The 27,393-nt window shown below is 33.2% G+C and overlaps 1 protein-coding gene and 1 long non-coding RNA gene across 2 annotated transcripts in view; both read left to right on the top strand.

The window, feature by feature from the left end:
- The window catches only part of LOC144543647 (uncharacterized), a 90,789-nt gene that overhangs the window by 46,325 nt on the left and 17,071 nt on the right, over positions 1–27,393 (top strand). The window lies entirely within an intron of this gene.
- LOC144576302 (uncharacterized) lies at positions 454–21,189 on the top strand. Its single transcript, XM_078326636.1, has 6 exons — positions 454–941; positions 19,176–19,248; positions 19,372–19,992; positions 20,321–20,487; positions 20,955–21,021; positions 21,109–21,189. The coding sequence occupies exons 1-6, from the start codon at positions 454–456 to the stop codon at positions 21,148–21,150; spliced, it is 1,458 nt and encodes a 485-aa protein (XP_078182762.1). The 3' UTR covers positions 21,151–21,189.

Genomic DNA, 27,393 nt, shown 5'->3' with positions numbered 1-27,393 from the left:
CTAACCACTGGTCACATTTAGACATAGTAACGAGTATCCCCTAAAATACTTGACTATATAGAATATTCATAGCCGAGCCAAAATTAATTGAGTATCTATTTAGAATTTAGGATGGCCCGCTTTATCATTCATGCAAGATTAAACAGAACAAGATTAATAAATAAAAAAAAAATATATTTTTGTGAGTATATTACTATATTTAAAGCAATGAAATAAAACGTCAAAACTGAAATTGTCTGAAAAAAGATGCACATTTTAGTTCAATTTAAATAAGTATAAGAGATATTTTTTATGAGTATATTTACAATAATAAAAAAAATAAAAATAGTAATTATCTAAAACAGAAGTGCATAATTATAAATTTCAATTATAGATTTTAAAATGTATGTTCTTATTACTTATATATAGTCTCATAATTTAACCCTAAATTATACAATTTCAAAGGAAACAAAAATGTCAAACAACGTTAATAAGCAAATGATCACGCTAATGAGCTCCGACGGAGAGAAGTTTATGGTGACAGAGAAGGTGGCAAAGATGTCTAACACGATCAACAGTATGATTGAAGACAACTGCGCTGAGGTCTCCATTACATTGCCTAATATCACTGCCAAGATCCTAGCAAAGGTGATCGAGTATTGCGAGAAACATGTCTTCGAGCAAGAGGGTGTCACATCTTATACTGGATTTCATTGGAGCACCAAAATGCTGAAAAGCGAAATCGAGAACTGGGATAAAGAATTTACAAATGTCGATCATGCAATGATTTTCGGTCTTATTAAGGCAGCACATTATCTGAACATCAAAGGACTACTGGATCTGACATGCAAAAAGGTGGCTGGTCAAATGGCCAATAAGTCTCTTGACGAGATCCGCAAAATTTTTAATATAAAGAACGATTACACACTGGAGGAGGAAGCGGCGGTTCGCCGGGAATACCCGTGGGTTTCGTTTAATTAGAAATTTCAATTAATTTCATCTCATTCTATTTTTAATATAAAAAAAAATTAGCTGATTGAAGTTCCACTGTTAAATTCATGTATCATATATTCAGCTTTCATTTTCTTATATTTATATATTCAACTCTTATGTATTTGATATTTTGGACTTCATTAAATTTTAGCTGTTACAGATAAATGTCTCCTCGGTTTATTATTCTTTTATTATGTTATTTTTTGTTTTATTAATGCCAGAAGCTAATCTTTAAGGGCATGTTCGGCCGAAACACTATTCACGTGGAAAAAAAAAATTCAGTTGAACTGAATTTTTTTTTCCCACAGGAACAGTGTTTTTCAGTTCAATTCCCGTGCCCGTGCCCATTCCCATTTGTTGGCCGAACATGCCCTAATAATCTCAGATACCTAAATGTCTTTAAATCATTAGTAATGACTCAGATTTCATTCTAAACGGTCAGGTATTGCACTGGATCTGATTTCCATAGTAAAAAGTTTCCAAATAATAATCGTCTTTTTTTTTTATTTGGAATAATATATTTTAGACCGATGTCAATTTTGTTAGTACAAATATGCCATAATATCTCCGATGACTTAGTTTACAGCCTTGATGCAACTTTTCTCTTTCAATGTTGATCGTTATTTATCGTCTCTATAGTTTGAGCCCAAAGAATACTATTTGGTGGAGCGTCTTTTCTACGTTTCTTGTTCATTTTGCACTAAATATTTATGTTATTTGGACTCAGCAATATTCTTTCTTATTTTTAAAAGTAGATTTAAAATGTCTTGTATCTTTTTATGTCTTAATCTACATTTCACATTTTTATTTTCATTATTATGTCTTAATATGATATGTGTATTAAAATATATTTAGAGATTAAATTTTATATTCTTTAAAAACTTTTTATTATTTTTATTCTATAGGTATGAAATCATTTGTTTTTCAAATATTCTGGACAATCCAAATATAGTGATTATGTAAATGTTAAAAAAAATTCAAAAAATTTAAATTTGGTCTCCAAGCACATTTTAATATGTAGGTCATGTTGAGCAGTTCAGATCGACTGATTATACTCTGAAAACATAAATAAGGACAAGGACGTATCTGGGATTTTCAGTAGGGGGGGATAGCGAATCGGGATTAAATAGATAAATGGTTTAAAACTCATTAGCTAATCGGGTACTAGATAAAAAAAATAATAGCCTAACTTATAATTTTAAATGCTCTAAGTTCTAATCCTAATTACAATCATAATTCAAGGAACTTATTGTAATTTTAATCCTAATTTTAATTTTAATTATGAATTAAAATTTTCGAGAAAACAAATAAAATTCTAAAGAAAACAAAGTTGGTCTGGATCTATAAATCTCCATAAGCAAAAATGTGAGACACTGATGAAACATGAAAGATATATATGAGGCATTTTAGCCCTATTTAATTTAAATATACAATATTATAATATTTATTATTACAGTTTGAATTCTTTCATTACATTAATCATATTTAGTTACTATTGAATTGAAGGCTTTTTTTTTATAATATGATATTTTTGTTGTAATAATGTAAGAATTTAATTAAAATCACACACGACGTTTGACAAGAAAGAGAAAGAAACGTATATACATGTGACATGTATTATAAACAAAATATTATGTATATAAAAATAGAGCCAAAGGAAAATTTAGAAAAAATGTGAACACCTTGTAACTAAAAAAAATATATAGTCAACACAAACCGTAAAATTTTAAAATATTTTGTAATTCTGACAAAATTTTATTTAGTAAATTTACAACATACTTAAAAGACGTAAAATAACAAGAATAATAATAAGTCAGCATCAATATAAATGGTTTAAAACATTGATTTTTTAAAATGCTATGAATTTGAGAATATTTTTTTAGTGTAAAAATTTCAGATAATATAATAGAGTATAAAATTGAAATGATTCAATAACGTTAATAAAACAAAAACTTATAGTTAACAAAGAATTTCTAGTAAAATAATTAACAAATATTTAAAAATACATGAAGCAATTTGAACAAGGAGAATTCACAATTGAAAAGAATATAATTATTTCATAATATAATTAAATTATGTATCTTAATTATTAGTATTACAAATAAAATTATGTTCCAAAATGTATACACTATTTCTAACATTATAATTAGAAAAATTATGACAAATTAATGTACATATATTTTTAGAATATGCATAAGAAATGCTAAATTTATAGGAATAGAAAACAAAGGAAAAAAAGAGAGAGATAAAAATTGTGATTCCTACATGAAATTCTATACAATTTTATATATTTTTGACGACCAAATCACAAAAAAAAAAGACAAAATTTAAAATTGTGATAATTTTGGAAAGCAAACACCTCTAACCGATATATACACATTGAGACATTCACGTTTATCCAAAATATTTGAGTTAATATACATTAGAGATCAATTATATAAAAATTATATTAAAAATAAAAGTCAATTTATAGTATTGATGATATTGTACTCTAAATTATGTACGAATATTTTTAAAATTCGGGATTGGAATCGGAGGTAGTTCGGATCGTTAAAGTTGTTTGATTCATATCAAAATTTGTATGAATATTTTTAAAATTTGTACGTATTAAATGTACGAATCTTGATAAAATTGAAAAGTTTTGAAGTTGACTTCTTAGAAGATGCTAAGACTCTGTACAAGAAAAATACAATTAACAAATAAACAAGAAAGAGAAAAATAATAATATTAGCAGTGTTGTAAAATGCTGTTTCTATGCGGTATGCGGAAGGCTACTGCATACCGCATATACGGTATGTGGCCGCATATGCGGATTTTTATGCGGATTTATATATGCGGATTAAAAAGTTAATAAAATAAAATAATGCTGTATATTAATAATATTATGTGTTATTAGGCCCAAAAATTATGCATAATAATATATATTTTATGAGTTAAAAGGGTATTCAAAGGTTTAGCCCAATATAATTCAGCCCAAATCCATATTCAAGGAGGCCCGTGAAAGATGCTTGCAAACTTGGCAACAGCAATCATTCCGTTCTTTAAATCTTTAAATAATATATAAAGGTGAAACCGTGTGTAAGCACGTGGCGCTCAGCAAGTGAAAGCGCGTGAGGCAAAGAACTCCGGTACATTTAATCTTTTTAGTCCCACACCTCCATGTTGGGGTTTACGGTGCTGTAACCAAAACCCGTTTAGGCTTAAGTTGCGGAATGACCGTAGAACAAAAATTTCTACAGCCAACTTAAGCTCAGGATTAAACGGGGTATGTCAGGAAACTTTTCAAGGCGGTCCACCTTCAGTATTCATTTGGCATCAAAACCCAATTTAATCCTTTTACAGCTCTACTCCATGATTGATTTCTAAAACTTTAATCTACTTACCAATTAAATAGATTAATATAACATATTTATACCTTGTTTCCAAATCACAGTTGGAATGCAGACCGAGCTAGTAGAGAGCCTCACCAGGGAAGGAATCGACTCGGAGTATCACACGTGTGATACCTCTATCGGTTATCCACCAGGACTAACCAGAGAGCGGTTTGTTTCTTCTGCCAGAAATACCGTAAACCGCAGAATTCTGCAAAAACACTATTCACGGGGAAAAAGACAAAAACCTGTAAACACGAATTTTCGGTTGCTCAGTTTCATCAATATGCAAAACTGACATACCGCTAAATTCGGTAAAACACTATTCATCGATCCCGTAAATATACTCCACAACAACCCGCAAGATTATACGTCAACTACGTATAACTTTCTTTTCTCAACTGAAACACTATTTGGGAGAGAAACCGAGAAAGAGAGAAAATACCGATCCGTTTCGACACGAAACGGTATGAGTGAATTAGTGATTTTTCTCTCTACCCCTCCACCCCTATTTATAGTGTTTAGGGTCGATTGCAAAAGACCAAAATGCCCTCCAAGTTCGGCCTATTTACAAGGTATGCCATTGACACCTCATCCTTTTATATGTGAAATGACCAAAATACCCCTTCCACACCCTTCCACACTCTTCTCCATGTTTCTACACATGCAAGGTGGCATAGGTGTGAAATGACCATTTTCCCTTGTGGATAGGATTGATGACATATCATCTGGATAGGATCAATGACATGTCATGCGGATAAGGACGAATCTGAAAAGACCCGAATGCCCTCGGCCCGAACATAAATAATATTCGTATAATTATTCTGAACAATTATATATATATTTTTCTTGCGGTTTGTTGTTTCGGTAATTTATACAACGTGTCCTGCACATTTATAAATTAACCGGTTAACTTTTATACAACGTGTCACACACGTTTATAAATTAACCAATGTTTTTGCTTGTTATTTTTACATAACATTTATAATTTAATTATAACACATATAATTAATTATAACCATCTTAATATTAATTATAATCAATTTATAATTAATCAGTAAGATTCTCCGAGTAGCTCCTATATGGTGTGACCCAATAGGATCTGTGTTATGTTGGTAAACAGAGTTAAAACTGTTTTAACTTCTATAATCATGAGCGGCATCTGGCAACACATCATGACCATCCAATTACACAGATGATGCTGTACTGTACAATATCACGATCCAGTAAACAATTTACTTGTGTCTGTTCTTCTGTCTCATAGCTATCAGATCAGTTTCAAGGTAGATGTGTGTCATCCTTGCTAACTGAATCTTTTCTTGATCTTGAGCAGATTATCAAATATAATTACTCTTGTAATTATACCGCTAGCAGATAATCTAACTCTACCAAGGGGCTCAGTGATGCTATAGCTCGTATAGAGATACGATGGACAAATAGTACTTTTGGTAGACTATCACTTCCTCAGCTAAGCTATACATATGGGAATGCTACCGTTATGACTGCTTTTTACGGACAGTGTTAGATAACAATCACACATACATATTTCTCAGTGGGAACGATAAATACCTCATACTGTAGAACGTGACACTGAATGAAAACATAAATGACAAGAACACAATTATATTTAATGTTTCATTCGGGGTCTGTCAAATACCATGTTTCTAGAACATGTATCTATGTGATTAAAATGACATCTCGTGTCAGGTGGTTTGTAAAACTTAACCATCTTTTAATCCACATACTAACCTTATCGCGGTAATTAGTGTTCCTGCTAATTACCTTGGTCAGTGACTTTTTAAGAGTATATATCATCTATATTATGGAGTTTCACAATTTCAGTCATGAACTCGAAATGATCCATAAATTCAATAATACTCAAGGTAACAAAATGATATATAAATAAACATTCAATTCATGAACAAAGCTTTATGATAATTTATCGTATTATTGACTTCTAGATTATTACAAACTAACAATCTCCCACTTAAGCTAGGAGCCAATCATCGTAGGCCCTACTTATATACAAAATTCTATATTCTCTAAGATCTCGTAGATCCTGAGAAAGTCACACAGCCAATCTTCTATTGTTCCAGACTCATAGAAGCATTAAGCATCTCGTGCTTGGCTTGAGGAAGAGATTTTGTGAGTGGATCAGCTGTGTTGCTGACTGTGTCAACTCTACATATCTTTACATCACCTTTATATTAATTATATCTTTTATAATTAAATTATAAACATCTTATTATGTTTATGATCTCTCATTTTAAGTGATAATGTTGTAGACGAGAAACATATCCTTAGTTCTCCTCAAGAACTTAAGGATATTATTTACAGCATTCCAGTGCTTTATGTCTGGATTAGCCTGATATCTACTCGTCACACTCAAAGTGTACGAGACATCTGGGCGAGTGCACAACATGGCGTTTATGATAGAGCCAATAGCCGAAGCGTATGGTACTCTACTCATAGTGCTTTGCTCATCAGTTGTCGAAAGACACTGAGTCTTGCTAAGCTGTGTACCATGATTCATTGGCAGGAATCCTCTCTTAGAATCCTGCATGCTGAACCGATTCAGCACTTTGTCAATGTACGTGCTTTGACTTAATCCTATAAGTCTCTTTGATCTACCTCGGTAGATCTTTATGCCTAGTATATAGACATCCTCGCCCAAGTCCTTCATCGAGAAAACTCTTCTTTCATGAAGACTTGGCTAATTGAAATAGAGGAATATCGTTTCCTATTAAGAGTATGTCATCTACATATAAGATTAAGAAAGGGCGATGACACTCCCACTAGTTTTTATGTACACATAAGATTCTTCTTCGCATCTGACGAAGTCAAGCTTTTTGACTTCTTCGCCAAATCGAAGATTCCAACTCCGTGATGCATGCTTCAATCCATTAATGGATTCAAGAAGCTTGCATACATTCCCAGCATTCTCTGGATCTTCAAAACCCGTAGGCTATGTCATGTACACATCTTCTTCTTAAATTTTCATTTAAGAAGGCGGTTTTGACATCCATTTGCCATATTTCATCATCATGAAATGCGGCAATTGCTAGGAGTATCCGAATTGACTTAAACATAGCCACGGGTGAAAAAGTTTCATCAATTCCCAGAATTTGTTTGAAACCTTTTCGCTACTAGCCGTGCTTTGTAAATAGTCATATTGTCATCCATGTCTGTTTTCCTTTTGAAAACCCACTTGTTAGCTATGGATTTCACCCCATCAAGTGGTACAACTAGGTTCCAGACCGTGTTGTCATACATGGACTGTATTTCGGATCTCATGGCCTCCAGCCATTTATCAGAGTCGGGTCTATCCATTGCTTCCGCATAGGTCCAAGGATCTTCAGTATCATAGACTGAGATCTCGTGTAGTTCCAAGTACCTCTCGGGTGCATGGACTGTTCTTGTTAACCTACGTAGCACTTGTTCTTCTGGCTGTCGAACTTCATCCGCAACAGTGTGCGGATTTAGTTCTTCTTCAACTTGTGTTGAAGCACTTGAGCTCAGGACTAGAACCTCTTCCACAGCTACTTGTGGATTTGGTTCTTCCAGATGCTCATCAGCCGAAGTATCAAGTGGTGGGATTATCTGATCTGTTTCAGATATTATATTGTGTGATGTATCTTGAATTTCTTCAAGTATTACATTACTCCCACTACTTCCTTTTGCAAGAAACTCGTTCTCCAAAAGTATACCATGACGAGCAACAACTAATTTGTTCTCGGACTGGTAATAGAAGTAATATCCTTTCATTTCCTTAGGATACCCTACGAAAAAGCACTTGTCAGATTTGGGACCAAGTTTGTCAGACGTCAGACGTTTGACAAATACTTCGCAACCCCATTTTTAAGATAAGACATATTTGAGATTTCCCAAACCATAACTCGTATGGAGTCTTTTCAACTGACTTGGATGGAACCATATTTATCGTTAGTGCGGCAGTATCTAGTGCGTGTCCCCAAAATGATTTTGGAAGGGTGGCGTCACTCATCATGGAACGAATCATGTCCAACATGGTTTGTTTCATTTTCTTGGCAACACCGTAACATTGCGGTGTCCCTAGAGGTGTGAGTTATGAGATTATCTCACATTCCTTTAAGTACATTTTGAAAACCATAACTCAAGTATTCGCCTCCACGGTCCTACCGTAATGCCTTAATACTTTTGTTCAGTTGATTTTCTACTTTAGTCTTAAATTCCTTGAACTCGTCAAAGGATTCAGACTTATGTCTCATGTAAGTCAATACTTTCATGAAACGTTTTGAGTCTTATGTTATTGATGTTAAACACGGGGTTTTCCATTTCTAGCATATAAAGACCATTTAACAAGTAAGATGATCCATAATATGTCTCATTTTTATAAATAGAACATCTATTGTCCTTTATAACAAACGAGAAACCATTCATCTCTAAACACGAGATTGATATGATATTTCTAGAAATGGTAGGAACAAAATAGACATTTTCTAGTTCCAGAATAAACCCGCTAGGCAAGTACAATTCTATCCTACCGACTGTAACGGCTGCAACTTGTGCTCCGTTTCCAACTCGGAGTTGTACTTCCTTATTGCGTAACATCCTCTTAGTGCGTGCATATTCGTGCAAATATGAGCACATGATCCGGTATCCAGTACCCAATCATTAAGAGAGGTCGCAACATTAATTTCAATAACATAAATACTTGAGACTGAGACTTTTGAGACATTCTCAAACTTCATATCTCCAAGATACTCCGGGCAGTTTCTCTTCCTGTGACCTTTGCTATTGCTAAAATAGTAGTCAGAGTTAGCAGAAACATTTATCTTGGGAGAGTTCGTTCCCAGAACCAACTTCCCTTTGCCTTTGTACTTAATAGCCATTTTTCCCTTTTGCTTTCTTGATCTTCTTCCACCTTCTTGGATCATGAGGACATGAGAGTTATTCTCGATGTCTTTATCAGTGATCCTCAGCATCCCTTGGGGCTCCTGCAAGCTCTTATCCAACTCTTGCTTATGGGAGTTCACAATGAACTCCGAATAGCTGGGAGGAAATGAGTTCAGGATAACTTCCGTGGCCAACTCGTGGCTCAACGGACAGTTAAGCTTTTACAGTTTCTCATCATCGCTTATCATACAAAGCGTGTGAGTACTGACAAAGCTGCTCTCTACTATTTCAGCAGGGACCGGTGTATTTAGGATATATTCTTTTTTCTCACGTATGTCTACCTTTCGAATAGAGAGCGTAAAGAGAAAGACGTTTCTTTAGCCATATTTCTACAACGTTTAAAGTAAAGATTTTAGCTTTGTTCATGTAATGTTTTATTCCAATAATAAAACTCCCACTGCAAATTTGTTCTATTCCCGTTTGCAGTAGGACCAAGATCCATATTTTCACTAATAACCAAGGCAGTGTATGCATATCATGGCTATTAGTTATCTTAGGTAAGCAAACTTGCTAATCACATCTCTTTGTGATTCTTGGTTTCGTTAAAACATCACGTGTATTTAACGAAGACTGTGCCACGAGCCCAAAATTGTTTTGGAAATCATCGGTAAGTAACCTCACCCTATTTGGTTTGATATGTCGGACATAACCCTCGACCACCAAAGGTAAAAGGCGATGTCTACTGAGTAGTTTAATCATCAACCAATGAACAATGGTTTGAGGAGGATAGAGTGGGAAGGGCATACTACTTAATATTTAATGGGTTGGTGTTTATGCTTAACAGTGCCAGCAATATTTAAAAGGAGGTTTGCCAGAAAGAACGACTAATGTGATTTTATTCGTATCTAAAGAGACCTCTTTCATATGTTTCATTAAGCAGACGTGGAAAGGAAGTCTAGAAAGAATACCGAATGTGATCCCCATTACTTTCTATCCTTAGCAGTACCATTTCGCCAGAAAGAACGACTAATGTGATTCTATTCGTATTTAAAGAGACCTCTTTCATATGCTTCATTAAGCAGTCGTGGAAAGGAAGTCTAGAAAGAATACCGAATATGATCCCCATTACTTTCTATTCTTAGCAGTACCTTTTTCATATGCTTTGACTTGGTTAAGCAGTCAGTTCTTGAAACTGACTTTAGCTACCGTCTATCTTGTAGAGGTAGTTTTTATGGTTTCTTATAAAAACGGTAAATCTAATCTATACGTTTTTATATGATAGCAGTAAATCTGATTTACCTATATATGTGACCGAGTCACGTATATTTCTTTCAGTTTGTAATGTTGACCTTGGTTAGCATTACAGACACGTGAAAGTTGCTTGTTAGAAAAAATATCGATTGTGATCCAATTCCTATCTTCCTCAAAGACCTCTTTCATATGCTTCAGTAAGCAGTCGTGGAAAGGAAGTCGGACAGAAAGAATAGTGAATATGATCTCATTTACATTTTCCTAAAAGACCTCTTTCATATGCTTCAGCAAGCAGTCGTGGAAAGGAAGTCAGAAAGAAACAATGTCAAATGTGATCCCACATTCATATTTTTCTTCAAAGAAAATTTTCTTTCACGGTTCCTTGGAAAGACGGTAAATCTAGTTTTATCCATTTTTATTTTAAAGCGGTAAATCTAATTTACTCTAAGCTGTAAATCTAATTTACTTATATACGGGACCAAGTCGGGTATATAATCTATCAGTTACCAATTCTTTATTTTGCAGCTATGCTCAGTTCTTATTTATACCATTTAAAGCACATAAACAATTTATATGTTTTAAAATCAGATATTATTTTCGGTCCATAAAGCAATTTGGTAACGTGACAAAGTTCCTTCTGGGCCAGCCATTAGGACACGTGAAAGGGGCTCCCAGGAAAGATTGGGGTCACGAGGACCGCTTAGACTCAATCTTTCCTAGACAGAACCATCTCTTTCTTGTGTGGAAATGACAGCTCTTACTCAGGTACTTTATTGCTTCATCACATTCTTCGATGAACTTTACTTATCCGAAGGTTTTCGAAAAGGCAAAAACTTACACTAAATTAGTATATATCATCTATATTATCATCTATATTAGTGTTCCTGCTAATTACCTTGGTCAGTGACTTTTTAAGAGTATATATCATCTATATTATGGAGTTTCACAATTTCAGTCATGAACTCGAAATGATCCATAAATTCAATAATACTCAAGGCAACAAAATGACATATAAATAAACATTCAATTCATGAACAAAGCTTTATGATAATTTATCGTATTATTGACTTCTAGATTATTACAAACTAACACTCCAAACCAAAGAAAGCGCATCTCTTGTGAGCCTATAAAAGAAGCAGCGAACCTCAAAACAAATGACTCGACTGGACTAATCCGGATGAGGAATAAGAATGGGTTTCGGTTTTATACTGGATATCCTTCTTTGATTAAAATTTTTAGGATCCGAATCCGGATCTTTATTTGTTAATGCATAAAATATTTTTAAGTGGACTAAAGTCCGCATATTAATCCGCATAGTTCGGATTCTATGCGGTCGAGGACCGCATACGCATATACGGCCGCATATGCGGCCGCATAGACCGCATTTTACAACACTGAATATTAGTAAGAACATGCGGATCTGTGTGATCTAATTATAAATTAAGTTCTTTAAAATGGATTATATGATTATGAGGCTAGGTAAAAGGTTTTTTAGTTGGGCTGGGGCCCAGTGGCAGTTCGGAAAGGGGAAGGCCAACCTACCTCGTTTAGCGTTGAAAACGTGCTACATTAAATTAACGGCTGTAAATGATAAGGATTATCTGTTGACATGCTGGAGTATGTAATGGTGTGGCAAGTTTCTGCCATTAATTTTATCAATGATGTGCAGGGCTGCAAACGACCCGAACCGAATCGAATTGGGCCTAGTTCGAATTCGAATTCGAAATTATTTCGAACCAAACCCAGTTTGAAATTGAAATAGATTTCAAACCTAAAAGGCCAATTCGAATTTGGTTCGGTATAATTCGAACTAGTTCGATTTGATTCGAAATTGAGAGTAATTCGGTTAAATTGAGAGCAATTCCAACTGGTTTCGAGGTTTTTCCGAAAGAGATAGGGAAGTCCTCATTGCCTCGTCCATCTCGTCTCCTCCCATTCGCATGCACTCTCACCTCGCTCAGTCTTGTGCTGTGCTTTCTAGAACTGGAGATTGAAGAGGGAAAAGACGAACATAGAAGCGAACAAGAGAGAAGGCGAGGAGACGGGTCTTGTTAGGCCAAGACGAATGAGATTCGTGCTGGGCTACTAAAGCCTTGTGAAGAGGCTTTCAGCCCAAGAAAAGTTCTAAATCAGTTCGGACGTTAACGACTTAATTTCGAATACAATTCGCGAAGTCTCGAATCGAACCTACTTTGGTTCAAATTTGAAATTGAATTAATTTCGAATCGAACTGGTTTGAATTAATTTCTAACCAAATTACTTTTGAATCGAATCACGAATCTCGAATTTTTTGTGCACCCCTAATAATGTGTTATGATTTTCACATTCTTGGGACAGCACACAAAAACAAGTAGAATCCAGATTGTTTGTTAGCAATGTTAACCGATATATAACACAGTCATGTTAAACCGTACGTGTTGTCACAGAAAAACGATGAATATTAGTTGAAAGTTCTTGTCACCTTCTCTCTCTTTTTTGCACGAAAGATGATGGTTCATTTCAGTCTTTCCGCAGGAATGATTAATAGAGTATTAATAACTTGGTGTGTTTGACTGTTTGAGATTTTTTAATTTTGGGCTTAGTTCATGACCGTAGACCCACTGTTTGAGATTCTATTTCGAGTTGGAGAGCTGCAAATCTTGAAATAATTAAGTATCTGTACATCATCATTTAGTAGCATGTTTGGTGCATTTTGAAGTTGCAATGACCACTTTTATTTTTTGAGAATTAGTTAAAAAAAGAGAGGAGAATTTCATATATATTACTCAAAACTATAGTATTTATCATCTCAAATTCTATAGTTACATATTTATCATTCTAAATTTTAATAACACATATATTTACTCCATTAATTAAAAACTGAGATAAAATTATGTTTAAAATTATATAAATATAATTATTTACTTAATTAGTCCCTTCTCTCTTCTTCTTCTGCACATAATAGCTTCCCCTTTATTTTGACATAACTCTTTTCCTTTTGTGCTAAAATCTCTCCTCGTCTCTTCCACTCTCTTTTAGTGTTAATGCCTCTCCTCATGACTCTTTATCATCCCACGCGAAAAGTCTTTGATTCTTGTAGTGGGAGATATGAGGAGAGGCATTAACACTAACGGATATTTGATATATATTTAATTATATCGGGTAAATATTAAAATTTAAGATGATAAGTATGTAATTATAGAATTTGAGATGATAAATATGTAATTATATAGTTTTTGGGTGATTGAATTTAGAATGGCAAATAAATTAAGAGGAGGGTTCAAATGCCTCCATGTTTTTGTGCCTCCATCTCTCTCCATTATTTTCAAAGTTCAAACAGTCAATCCGAACCGTTCAACCTAACATCCATACTAAAATATGTTTGGAGACCAAATTTTATATTTTTAGGAATTTTTTTGCTATTTTCTTAGATAGGTACAAAATCAGTAAATCTGAACCATCTGAAAACAGTATTTTTTTACCTATCTAAAAAAATAGTAAAAATATTCCTAAAAATATAAAATTTGGTCTCCAAATATATTTTAGTATGGAGGTTAGGTTGAGCGGTTCGGATCGACTGTTTGAACTTTGAAAATGATGGAGAGAGATGGAGGCATGATGGAGGCACAAAAACATGGAGGCATTTGAACCCTCCTCATGAATTAATCGATTAAAAAACATCTTTCTCATTTCTTCCATTACATCATTTTCTTGCAAAATGTTAAAACTACGCCCACCTTCCTTTTCATACCTTTTTATGAAACTTCTATTTATGTGTAATTAATATTTAGATATAGTTACTACCGACCACGGAATTAGAATTTAGATATAAAGAAACTTGCCATTATTTCTAAAAATTAATTCAAAAGTTTTTATTTGTATTAAGTAAGTCCTTTGAAGACTAGTATAATTATATTAATTTTAACCTTTCTAGACAAGGGTATATATTGCAGAAACAAAACTAGTGGAGTTTAATTACCAAGTCAAGTCGTCCATAATATTATTTGCGAATATTAATTTTCAATTTTCATACATACCTTAATACAAATTGAAATTCTATCAAAGAAACTTAATTAATAACAACGGAAAATTCATATGGAGGATTGAGTAAAATTATGATATCTAAATAAATGCAAGAACACAGAAATCCTCCTAATAATTAAGAGAAAATAATTTATTGCGTGAGAAGAATTAATTATTAAAGCACTAAAGAGCATCCTGTTTTTATTAAAAATGTCTTTTGTTTTTTAAAATTCCTGGTTTATTAAAAAGTTAATAAGTTCTTAGAAAACATTAAAAAAAACTAATTAGAAATAAAACCATTATAAGTTCTATGAAATTGTTGAAATATTCAAACTGATAATTTTATAACATGATAACAAATAAGATGATAACAAACATGATAATTTTAAAACCATTATAAGTTAACATTTTTTATTTTCGTTGGTTTACAAAAAATAACATGATAACAAATAATAATAACTTGGTATAGCTTAAAAAATGATAACAAAAAATAACATGAAAGGCTCTGAATGGTTTACAAAATTCCTTGGTATAGCTTCATTTTAAAAAACATATATAATAATAGAGAATGGGACAGTGAACCAAGGAATTTTTATAAAAACATGATAACAAATGTTTTTATATGTAGCGGGTTAGGAATGCAGTTAATATGACCCGCATCAAGAATACTTCGCAACATAATCTATAAGTGCAACTGGGATAAGGGGCTCATGGGTCTCTCCTGAATGGTTGAGTTCTCCGGAACAGCGAGTTAGGTCGCGAACTCGCGATGGACTGAGAAAATCAAGTTGATTTGACAAAATTTAGTTATTAGTTTATAAATATGAGTCGGCTCGTGAGTCGGTTCGCGAGCTCACGAGCCAAATCAAGTTGAGTCAAGTGTTCACAAGAGTCCAGTCGAGCTGAGCTGAGCTTTTTCTTTTAAAATTGAGCCGAGTCGAGTTTGGATTTTTTTCAGTTTCGAGTCCGATTCGTTATGAAATATTAAGCCGCTCAACTCATTGATTCGCGAGCCGACTCGACTCATTAGCAGTCCTATATATGCAAAATTAATTGTTACAACTCCTTATTCTCAAGAAAACCTTGATGATCGATCAATGCAAAAGCAATGTATCCGGTTTATGTGACTAATTATATTTGAACCATCCCGTTTATGTGACTAACTTAATTAACTTAATTGTAATTAAATTGTTACCTTAAGAGATGTTAATATCATTTAATGGGCACCCGGCACCGCTTATTTTCTCTCAAAGAGTATAAGCTCGTTGTAACATATTAGTTTCTTTTCGAACTACACAACTGTCAACTAAACATGTTAACAAAATGTACACTTAAAGACTTGGATTTTGTAGTTAGTGGTAAAAAAAATAATAATAATAATTCGAGTATTTAAAAGTTTAGAATTAGAGAGAGAATTGAAAGAAGATAGCACGAATCTTATTTTTGCATTCTATTGAATCTTTCTGTATTGTATCGTTCACACAGAGAGTAAGATTTACAAATTATAAAATGCAGAAAAAATAATCACCGTAACTTAATTTTCAGTTCAATAATATATGGAAATGTACATTTATCATTTACAGCATTCCGAGTTCCGACTTTTGACCGAGCAACAAGCAAATTAAGGTCACAATTCAATCAGACAATGTTATGACCAGCCAAAGTGGATCGCAATGCAACACCTAGTGCTAATACTAATAGTATATAAATAGGCTGACGAGAAGATCACGAAGTTGATCTGCATCCATCAGTTCGTTCATGAATCAAAATCATCATTCATCAAATTGTGTTGTGTCAACCAGAGTTCAGAGGTACGTACTCTTTGTGTAAATTTAAGGTGACAAAAATGTTTAACAAACAGGTATATATTCTTTAGAAATTGTAAAAAATTCATGGGATTTTACTATTTACATTTAAAATTGTGGAAGAAAATATTATCAACGGGAATGGAGAATGAACAAGAGTACTCAGTTCATTAGATTTCTTTGTCTGTCTTCCGTCACCTCATTAATTTTAATAATAATAATAATAATAATAATAATAATAATAATAACATTAATTGAGCACACGATAGAACAACTCTCCTGTGGATGAGAGCTCCATACATTGTTTTTTTGATAGCAACTCTCATGTGGAGGACAAGAAACAATTAATTAGCTCCATGGGCTCCTGGGTGAAAACGGAGCAGATAGTGGTAAAAACCAATACCTTCTCAATTTTCGGATAATTATACATATCAGATATTAAATTAAACGGATACGGATACGGATATGAATCGGATTAGATATTTATTGAAAAATACTAAAAATCCATTTTATTTATCTAATTATAATTGTGAATAAAATATTTGTTTTCATAATATATATTAAAATATATGGTATATACTATTTGGATACAAATGACTAAAATGCAAAATTATATATGTATTCATATTTACACGGATATTTAGATATTAGATATTCACATCTAATTTTTCGAATACAAATTGGAAATTATCCATACTGTTTTCAACCCTATCCATGGTAATGATGTTTCATTTCTTTTTCTTTTTTTAATTACTAACATTTAAGGGATCTGCATTGGTAAGCTTGGTCCAGGATATTATCCACACAGATATTGAATTTTCACATGTAATTTTTAAAATATAAATCGGATAATATCTATATCATTGTCACCTCGACCATGGTAAATGATGTTTCATTTTTATTTTATTACTAACATTTAAGGATCTACATTGGTAAGCTTGGTCTAGGATTATAGTTCTTCATCCACGCGCAATATGTTTTGAGTTTACTAACTTAGCTATATATGTTTTATGTTGCTTGAAGTGTTGGCATTGAAATGTTTTATTGGGTGGACAAATATGTAATTAATGGTATATATATGAAGATGCAGTTGTGCTGTTATGTAATGAATAAAATGTGGCGAAAGATTTGCAAACATTGCCTGGACTATATGGTTAAATTTTCCATTACTCAATTTCAACGAGCGGTGGAAGTTGTTTCTTAATTTCCTTGCGCAAGCAGAATTCGTATCCTCAGCATTAACTCAAAAAGAATCTTGAGTTAATACATCTGAACTGTTCATTCAACTTCAAGACTCATGCGAATTAAATCCGCATTAATATTGAAAATCCCATGTGTTTTAAACATAAGCCGGAAGAGCTCCATTTATAATCGGACGGCCTACATCTATTAACTCAAAAGATGCTCTTTTGAGTTAATCCAGACGATGCAGATTCGCGCAAGCAACGGTAGCAACTATGAACCCTTTTGTTCTATTTATATTTTTCAATTATGTCTAAACAACAGATATATAATATATCTACTATTTAGATATGATAACCTTAAAAGTTAGGGGGAATTTCATGTATACTCCTCAAAAATTTCAAAATTAGGTATTTTCTTCTCTAAATTTTGAAATATCATATTCCCCTCTCTAAATTTCAAAAACTCACAAATTAATACATTTTATTGTTTTTTATGTTAAAACACATTCTAAATTTATAAAATATCCATTTTATCGTTTCATTAAAAGCATAAAACGCCCATTTGACACAAATTTGAATCTAAAGGGTTCCTTTGTCTGAACTGCTTTAAGATCCGTACTCGCTAGATCAGCACGGATCTTGAGCGAACACGCACATATATTAAAGCAACATGCACAGATTTAATGTGTTGCGCGTGGATCAGGATTGCTTTAATATTCGTGCGTGCTAGATCAACGCAGATCTTGAAGCGAACATGTACATATATTGAAGCGATGTGCGCGGATCGGACGGTATAGGAACTCTTCAAAATCAAATTTGAGTCTGACGGAGCTTATTATGTTTTTAATAAAGGATAAAATGGATATTTTATAAATTTCGAATGAGTTTTAATATAAAAATATAATAAAATGTATAAATTTGTGAGTTTTTAAAGTTTAGAAGGAATATGTAATTTCAAAATTTAGAAGGAAAAAATACTTAATTTTGAAGTTTTTGAATTGTATACATGAAATTCCCTCTAATTAAAATTAAAATTAAAAATTATATTCGTATCCGTATCCGTATCATATCACATATTAAATTTTTCTGAGAGTCAAGAGGAATAGAGGATCCGGACTCGGAAGCGGGGGCGTTCCAAAGCCCATCGGACCAGAGCTTGTTCGATGGGCATTTGTACCGTTCGATTATGCATCAAGATTCGTGTCATCAGATGGATCTCCACTTGACAGAGCGCTTCGTCAAGTTACCGCCTCCTCTCCTCTGAATTGCTTAGCATCGCCCCTTCTCTCTTCTTCAGCTCAACAAAATAGGTATCTTTTTAATCTCCCTTCTTAAGAAATCAGAGACAGAGATACTCGTAGAAATCAAATGCGTAATCCTAAATCAGTACATTTTGTATCCCCGCCAACTTAAGAACCCATCTTTCTTGATTTAGATCTGAATTCTACCCAATCTGATAATTTTGAAAAATCAAATGACTTGATGTTATCTGAATATGAGTAATGAACTCACAAGTCATGCATTTTTTTTTTTTGTTAATCACAATATGTATAATTACTTGTTATGTGTTATTTTATACAAATTAGGTCATCTATTGGCATTTTTTTTGTGATTTCTTCTAGTTTAGTATGCGGGTACCAATAATTGGGTATGAAGTGGATACTAGAGAAATCATATTCTTACCTCACAAATTTCTATGGTTTTTTTTTAATCAGTCCTAGTCGCCTCTTTCTTCTCACAACCTTGTCAGATCAATGGACCAACCATTCTCACCACCTACACAACGATGTTCGTTATTTTCTGCCGTCTCTTCTCATGACACCTAACATAAATACAAGCCTTTTGGAGCCAGAATTACAACAGCTACCTCAACCACAGCTTGATTCATCAATCCCTTATCGACTTGTTTAGGAACTTATTTGTTTGACTGTACAATTTCTGACAGAGAAGCAAAAGGTTGCAAGTGTGGCACCGAGCAAAAAGTCTGACGAAGGAGCAACTCAGAAAGAAACTGAAGCAATTCAGAGAGAAACATCTCCAATCGAAACTGGCAATAAACAAGTCGACGATACCTTTACCCCAAGTAGAAGGTCGGACAGAGTAGTAACCCAAAATTCAACTCGAGGAAATGAAAGAGAAACATTGGCGACCAAGCCTGGTGCTAAACAAGTAGATGGTGACTTTACACCAAGTAAAAAGTCTGACAAAGGAGCAAACCAAGCAGAAACATCTCCAGCCAAAAAGGGTGCTAGACAAGCTGATGGCACCTGTACCAGTGCCAGTAAAAATGGTATTGCTGGTGTCAAACGAAACCATATTTGCGAGGAAAATCAGCAGAACCCGACAAAGTCCTGTGGGAATCATGAAAGAAAACAAGTTAGGAGTAAAGAGAATGGCAAAGGGACTCTAAGAAATGCAAATGATGCTTCTACATCGCATGCAAACAACACAAATGTCAAAATGAATAATCGATTTAGTCATGTGCCAGTACATAAATTTATGGATCGAAATGCAAGTGCCCATACATTTGAGGTTTGTGGACTTTACTGTAGCAGTACTATATTGAACGTGTTGTGGTCTTGCCTGGTGCTGGTTGAGCTAATGACCGACCTTCTATTTCTTTTATTTTTTTTCTCATAGAATTATTTTGCGTGAGATCTGAATTCGGCAGTGTAAACGGGACAAACAACAATATCATCCAAAAATGCATTTTGCCTACTAATTTAAAAAACAAACAAACAAACAAACTTCAAAATTGAAAATCTTTCCCGTGAAATGCTTTTCAGTTTGACTATGTTATAACCAGGAGATTTGAGCTTATAGTTTAATAGTCTTTTTCCTTCCTTTTTGTGATTTGAAGTGGAATGACTCAATAGATGATGCACCCAAAATGGAGAATGCTCAGACTGTTATGCAGAGTAAAAGAACCCAGCAAATACAAAATCAAAAAGGTCAAATACCTAAAAGAAGACGGGTGCTCAGATGGCAGCCTCACGAGGAAGAGGCATTGAGAAAAGCCGTAAAGGAGTATGAACATTTTTTTATCCTTTTTTGAGAAAAGAATTCTTTTAATGCTTGCTTGTCTGATCGTCTGACCTTAAGTATGGCTGTTATTATTTACATGGTAATACTTCCTATCCTCCTATGTTTCAGACAAGATAATTTCATTGTTCCTATAAAACCTCATGACGAGTCACTCATCTATGAAACACGGGATTATTACGCAGGCTGTATAAAAGAGTTGTATACCTTGTATATCGATAATAGTTGATAACCCCAGTTTTCTTCTTATTGTTAGTAGATACCCGATTGTTTCCTTCTTTCTTCTTGCTCCTCTCTGTATTAGTGAGTGAAAGAATAATTTCAGATTATATTTTTTTAATGTAAGGTGCTTGGTACATTCCTTATCCTATATGGTCAAATAAGCCCCTCTTGTTTTGTTGTGGTGGTATAATTAGTAATTTCTAACATAATTTTTGTATTTCGCAATCAAGGATTGGGAAAGGCAACTGGAAGGAAATTTTGGATACTTACCCGGATGAATTTACTGGTCGAACTGCAGTATGATATTTTTTTTTCTCAAAATAAAGTCAAATTTTCTATCATGAAGGATGAAATATTTTTAATATAACAAATATATTAACGCAGGTTGACTTGAAGGACAAGTGGAGGAACATGACCCGTTATTGAGGTATATGCATGGTTGCTGGTTTTTCTGTTTTTGTGTGTGTAAGAATATCATAGGAGTAGATAGGGTGTTAGGCCTGTTGATGTTTCTAAAGCTTTTGATGTAGACGTTGTTCATGGGCTCTTTTTGTTCTCTTCCGCCTGTTCCATATATTGATCAAGTTATTTACCATTCCTCCAGTAATACTGCCTCCAAGTTTTCTTTGCAAATAGATAGGGTTAGTATTAGTATATAACTTTATTACAAAAATTAAAGGGAGATGCGTTTTGAATTCTGCTTGCCACTCAGATGTCCGAGAGAATTTTTACCGATGGTGCCTCTGAATAAGGGTAGTACCATGTTTTTGTTTTTCCTTCTTTGATGGATGCATTGATTTTCTAGGGAATGTTTACAGGCAGAAAGAAGATTTCATTAGATTGGTCTACTATGTGCTTTGGTTTTGTTATTACTTATTATAGAACCTGTAAATTCAAGTTTTTGTACATGTTTGACTGTGCCTCATTAACGGGTGAGGCTGAGCCGAAATTGTCCGGGACGAAAAAAAATTCTCTTGTGAAAATTGCAACTGAGAACCAAATCGTCTCGGTTTTTTTTTTTTTTTTTTTTTTCTATTCCATAGCTATGTTCGCTGTGACCCCACTGCATGTGAATGTTAGATTATATTCGTCACAGATCCACTCCTAACTTAGTTGGGAGTGTAAACGGATCAAATTTTATCCGAAAAATTCGGATCTGTATCTGGATTTTTGCAGATTCGGATGTTTGAATGTATAGATAGTTTGCGGATATGGATACGGATACAGTTTTAATTTCGGAGATGGATACGGATAATTACTCGTATCCATAAATTTAATAAAACGGATATCCGTTAGCAGTTTAGCATTGGTAAAAGTTTGCCACCCGTTAGTTTCCTCCTCCTCTTGAATCCAATTTCCGTCGTTTCAAACCTCTTCTCTCGCAAAGTTTCATGAAATTTCCATTGAATAAATTAGTCATCATTCGCATTGCTTGGCCAAATTCCCTCACCACCCTTCCTTTATTCAACTATTCCTTTTCTTCTTCATCAATTAGCTAGGTTTTTTCTTTGTGTAAACCAAATCGCGGTTTGGAATGCGATTTAGTCGTTGACAGGGTTGCTCTTTTTCTCTCAAAAAAGCTTCTGGTAGCTTGACGTTCTTTCTTGATGTTGATTTTTCTCTCTTTTGGTTTGGTAACTTGTAAAGGACCAAGTAAGCAAGTCAATTTTTGTGTAAATGATGATTGAGCAAGCTGATTGATTGAAATTTCGCTTCTTTTGACATTTGGTTTCTTGTGAGCTAAGCTTAGGACCTCTAGGTTGTTTTTGGTTTTGGTTGAAAACATAAAACCCTAGGATTTTCCTGATACTGTGTTCAAGTTCTTGCTATACCAATGGATAGCTGTCTGTTTCTCTGTTGATACCTTTGTGTGATTATGTAAAAACGGTATTGAATTTCTGTAACCCTCTCAAATGCTATTTACTGATATGATATATTGGTTGGTTGTTCCAGGAACTTGTGTACAACAAAAAGGAATATAAAGGGTGAGAGATGCAAATTTATCTTAATCACTGTCCATAAACAGTAGTGTTCCTAGAGGTTTGTAGTTGGTTGGATCTTAATCAGGCCGCCACATATTGCTTTTAGCAGTACAAGGAGGGGACAAGTAATTAAATTTCACATCTTGTGCCATTGCAATAAAACACCGGATTTTAGATATGGTAATCTGTACTTGCTCAAACATATATAGATACAACTTATCTCAGTACTTGCTCTCAAAAGTGTTTGGATATATCACATATATATCATCAGCACATTGATCCCAGAAAGCACATGTTCAAGTCATAAGATGAGATCCAGTGATGCTAATTGATATCTAGTGACCCCCAAAGAAGTTCCCCCTGTTTTTTTCTTCTTTTGTATTATTTGGACATGGGGAGCTGAATTAGGTTTTTTTTTTTTATTAGTTGTTGTTCTTGCAAAGGCTGAATTTTGTTTTTGGCTCGATTCAACTCGGCTCACGAGCTGACTCATATTTTAACTTATTAATTTCTACAAGTCTTGTAATAACCCCTTGGTCCAAAACACCCTCCCAAGATGCTGTAGTTTAAAAAAGGGGCTCATTGACAAAATTATCTTCTTGATTTTCTTCTTTGATAAAGAGAGGCGCTGATTTGACCAATGTTGACCCAAGAGAAGGCAAAGACTCGAGAAATTTTTTATTAACCTTCTCAAATTCTTCCAATTTTTGTAATTCTAGATCCAAATTAGGAGCTGTGATGCTCTCGCCTTAATTCCAAGTAAAAAGTGATTCTGGTGATCTGGTCCGATCACCGATGGCACCTCAGCTAGGAAACAGGTCACCAGTCACAACTCACAACTCACAAGTTCACAAACCAGTAATAACGACGGAGGAAATTTGGTTTGTCTTATCCGAAGCTGGTCCAGTAGATGTTGGTGAGCACTTTCCACCCAAATCAGGTTGAGAAAATGGGAGCAAACAGTAAAAGAGGCTCATGCCCTTAGGAAATCACGTCATAAGGAAAATTCAATTCCTTCTCTGTTTCCACTTGCGCATCGTCCCACCTAAATTAAAAGAGTCATATATAGGCGATGACATTAGACTTACACCCCTTAAGATTATCGGATATTAGAGAAATGGTAGAAATTGATTGTTTTCTCCGGACTTGCTTAAATTAATCCCAAATCGTGTTGTACAAGTCAATTGCATGGAGTTTTTAGTAAAATTGACTGAGTAATAAACAGTCTGATTAACAATTCAACTTGTATTTTAATTTGTTTTCTTTGGTCCACACCCTAACCCTCCTCTCACTAATAAATCACAAGCACAACATTTATAGTTTTCACTTTTCAAACAGATCTAATTTTTTAAAAGTAACTTATAACAAATTGTTGCTAAAGCTATCAGTAAATGTTTAGCAAACTTTTTAATTATTAGTGCAAACTTATTTTATTACTAGAATTAATTATAGTTCCGCGAAGGTTCCTATAAATTGTTAAGATTTTAGTTTACCACTAAAACAATTAATTGTGATTATAACAAAATTAGCAAAAAAATTATAGTACAATGTATTATATAGTACACATAAAAAAATACGGTGTTGATCAAAATAAGACGTGGTTTCTAAATTAATGTAGTTAATTTTTCAATTGATATATAGTTGCATTAAATATTATTTTTCATACCTTTTCTCCCCTCTTTCTTTCTCTTAGTCCTTTTGAAATTATTCAAGAACTTAATTGATCAATCATTGGGAAGGTTCAGAATTCTAGTAGTGAGAGACTATATATATATTTAAATATTGAGTTACGTTGAAGATTATTTTATTTATAAAAGATAGAAGACTTTATATATCCCTATCTTTATCTCATTAAAAAGAATTTCGAATTTTTAGCCTTTAGATGTAGATGGCGATCTTCTCCTGTAATCACTGTCACGTGTCCAGCGCACGTTAAGGGCTTGTTCTTCTGTGTCAATTTAGTTGGAGCAACTCGTAAAGCGACTGTTAATATTAATTTTGTGCTCAGGACGGACTGAGGACTGAGAAACATAGTAACGATATACGCGAATTATTCGAATCGAAATTTGAATAAAACGCAAAAAAAATACAATACCTTTTATTCATGAATATAATGCGAGTCACAAATTATTCGCAAAAAAAAAAAACCAAATTTTATTTTTGGGGTTTTTTTTGCTTCTTTATTGTACCGAATTATTCTCAAATTATTACCCGAACCACAAACTTTTGACGCCAAACCGATCCAAACTATTCATTTGTTGCTATGCTTAGGAGTTAGGATGTGCAAAACTTCAGCTCACCAAGAATATGAATGTAAATGTTAACTTGGGGTTTTTTTTACTTTATTATTGTACCGAATTATTCTCGAATTATAACCAAATTATTACCCGAATCACAAATTTTTGACGTCAAACCAACCCGAGCTATTCATTTGTTGCTATGCTCACGAGTCAGGATTTGCAGAGCTTCATGGGAAAACTTTAAACTTTCGAATTAATTTAGTATAAAGTCAATCAGTCAAAATTAGAAGGTTTATAAATAATTTTAATGCATTCATTTTTTGAATTTTTTTTTACCACTTGACTCTATACAAAATTAATTTGAAAATTTAAATTTTTTGTATGTTGACACATTACTCGTAAAGTAGATAGATTTCAACAATTTGGATTCATTTTTTGAAGTTAATCATATAGATTTTAGAATTGTGTTTACGAAAAAAATTTAGTGAACTTAGAAACACCCTAGTTTTACCCTTAACGTTTAACGTAGTTTGAACATCGATGAGATAATAATATTAACAGAGCAATTTTCCCTTTTTACAGCGCATAAACAATAGATTATAAACAGAACTGCTGATGACTAATGCTCTGCATGAAGCAAACACTACTTTGTCAATATTTTTACCCAGTAAAAGATTCAAGTCTCCTCATTTTTTATTTTATTTAAATGTTCATGTCGGATATCTCTCTCTCATTCTGTCTCTCCCAGCCTTCTTCAACTATATTTTGTAATGTTTTGAGAGACTAATCATTTATATTTTGTTGTGATCCTTTCTTTGGATTTTCTTAAATTAATCATCTATATTTTTTTAATTGACATGTCTTGATTCAATGCTTCAAATAATTAAAATTTATTATTACAAACAAATTAGCTTACATAAATTATGTGCCACGTAAAAAAAGGATGCATTTAACAATGTGAATCAGAGCAAATTTTAAGAATCCAAAACCTGAAAACCCGAAACCCCAAAAACTTTATGATTGAGGTGGCATCTACGCTACGCCTACGCATATATGGTGTGAAGGCGTGAAATTGAAATGATGAAGTCAATAAATTAATTGGCAATCATTTTCCTTGATTTTATAGGTTATCATATCAATAAATTAAATGGGGGCCGGGCCTCATGCCCAATTCGCTGCCCACGCTGCCCAATATAATTAATCGATCCTTGCATATATTAATTGTTCCAGTTAAATGGTTGGGGACTTATATTGTGTTGTGTTGTGTACCGCAAAGATTAAAAGAGAATCGAATTACCTGCGCTGATTGCATTGTTGACGGCACGGCATGGATGCATGCATCAATTTCATCTTTGAGCTCCTTAATTGGCATGGGTCTTAATTAATTAATTTGTTGCTTTATTGTTCCAGTTGCTATATCGGTTCCTCCATTTTCGCCTCTAGCTATATATATATTTCATGACACCTAGCTAGCTTGTATCGCTTCATTGAGCTGAGCATGCGCTGTACGTACGTACATCCAACAAGCTGTTAATCTAACTAAGCTGGACATCCAACTTAATTAGTTATATTTATTAGCATTTAGGGGCATTACAGTACGTACATCCAACAAGTTATACATATTGCTATATATATATATATACCACAATCTAACCAATAGAACATATATATATAGCAAGACCTCGTTTCACCTGAAACATGCATATATATAAAATTTAATTAAAAGAACATGCACTGATAAATCACTAAATGTCAATTCATTCATGATACTGGATTGAGCAAAAAATGTCGTTATTATATTTATTTTTCGGTAAAAATTACGAAACCGGATGGCATATGCATTTTTAAATATGTCTAATAATACTTGCAACACGTGCCTACCGACCGTAAATCTGTAATTTCTATAATTAATCCTATCTATTTTCATGCATATTTTTATTTTTTTATTGGAAGAATTTTATTTTTTATACTTCTGCTTTCTTATGTTAATATTTTTAAATACTTATTACGTACAGGTGTCTACTTTTTTTTAGTAATTTTAGTATATTTTTGTTAGTTATTTGAATTTATTTAAGCAGGGACATAAATTAAATCTGCATGTCTCAATTAATAAAAATGGACATAAATACGATTGACTGATTATGACATTATTTGATTTATAACTTGTTCTATTCATCTATATATTGTTCTTGATACTACAGAATATATCTTGAATATATATAAAATTTATTTAATTGTTAATTCTTTAACATTAATTAATTTAATTTAATTTAATTTTGCTAATTCGTAACTATATATATAAGACTTAATTGCATTAATTACTTTTATATTTTGTAATTAAATATTTAACGTTAATTCTTTAAAATTGACATTTATTTAAACTTAAGTGAATTGTCGTCATAAATGTAATTATATCAGTAATAGGTTTTGCTTTAAGTTTTCACACT

Source organism: Carex rostrata, chromosome 25 (genome assembly GCF_964058835.1).
Source record: "Carex rostrata chromosome 25, lpCarRost1.2, whole genome shotgun sequence".
Taxonomy (NCBI): domain Eukaryota; kingdom Viridiplantae; phylum Streptophyta; class Magnoliopsida; order Poales; family Cyperaceae; genus Carex; species Carex rostrata.
Note: the sequence above shows the minus strand (reverse complement) of the source record. Positions and strands in the feature narration are given on the sequence as shown.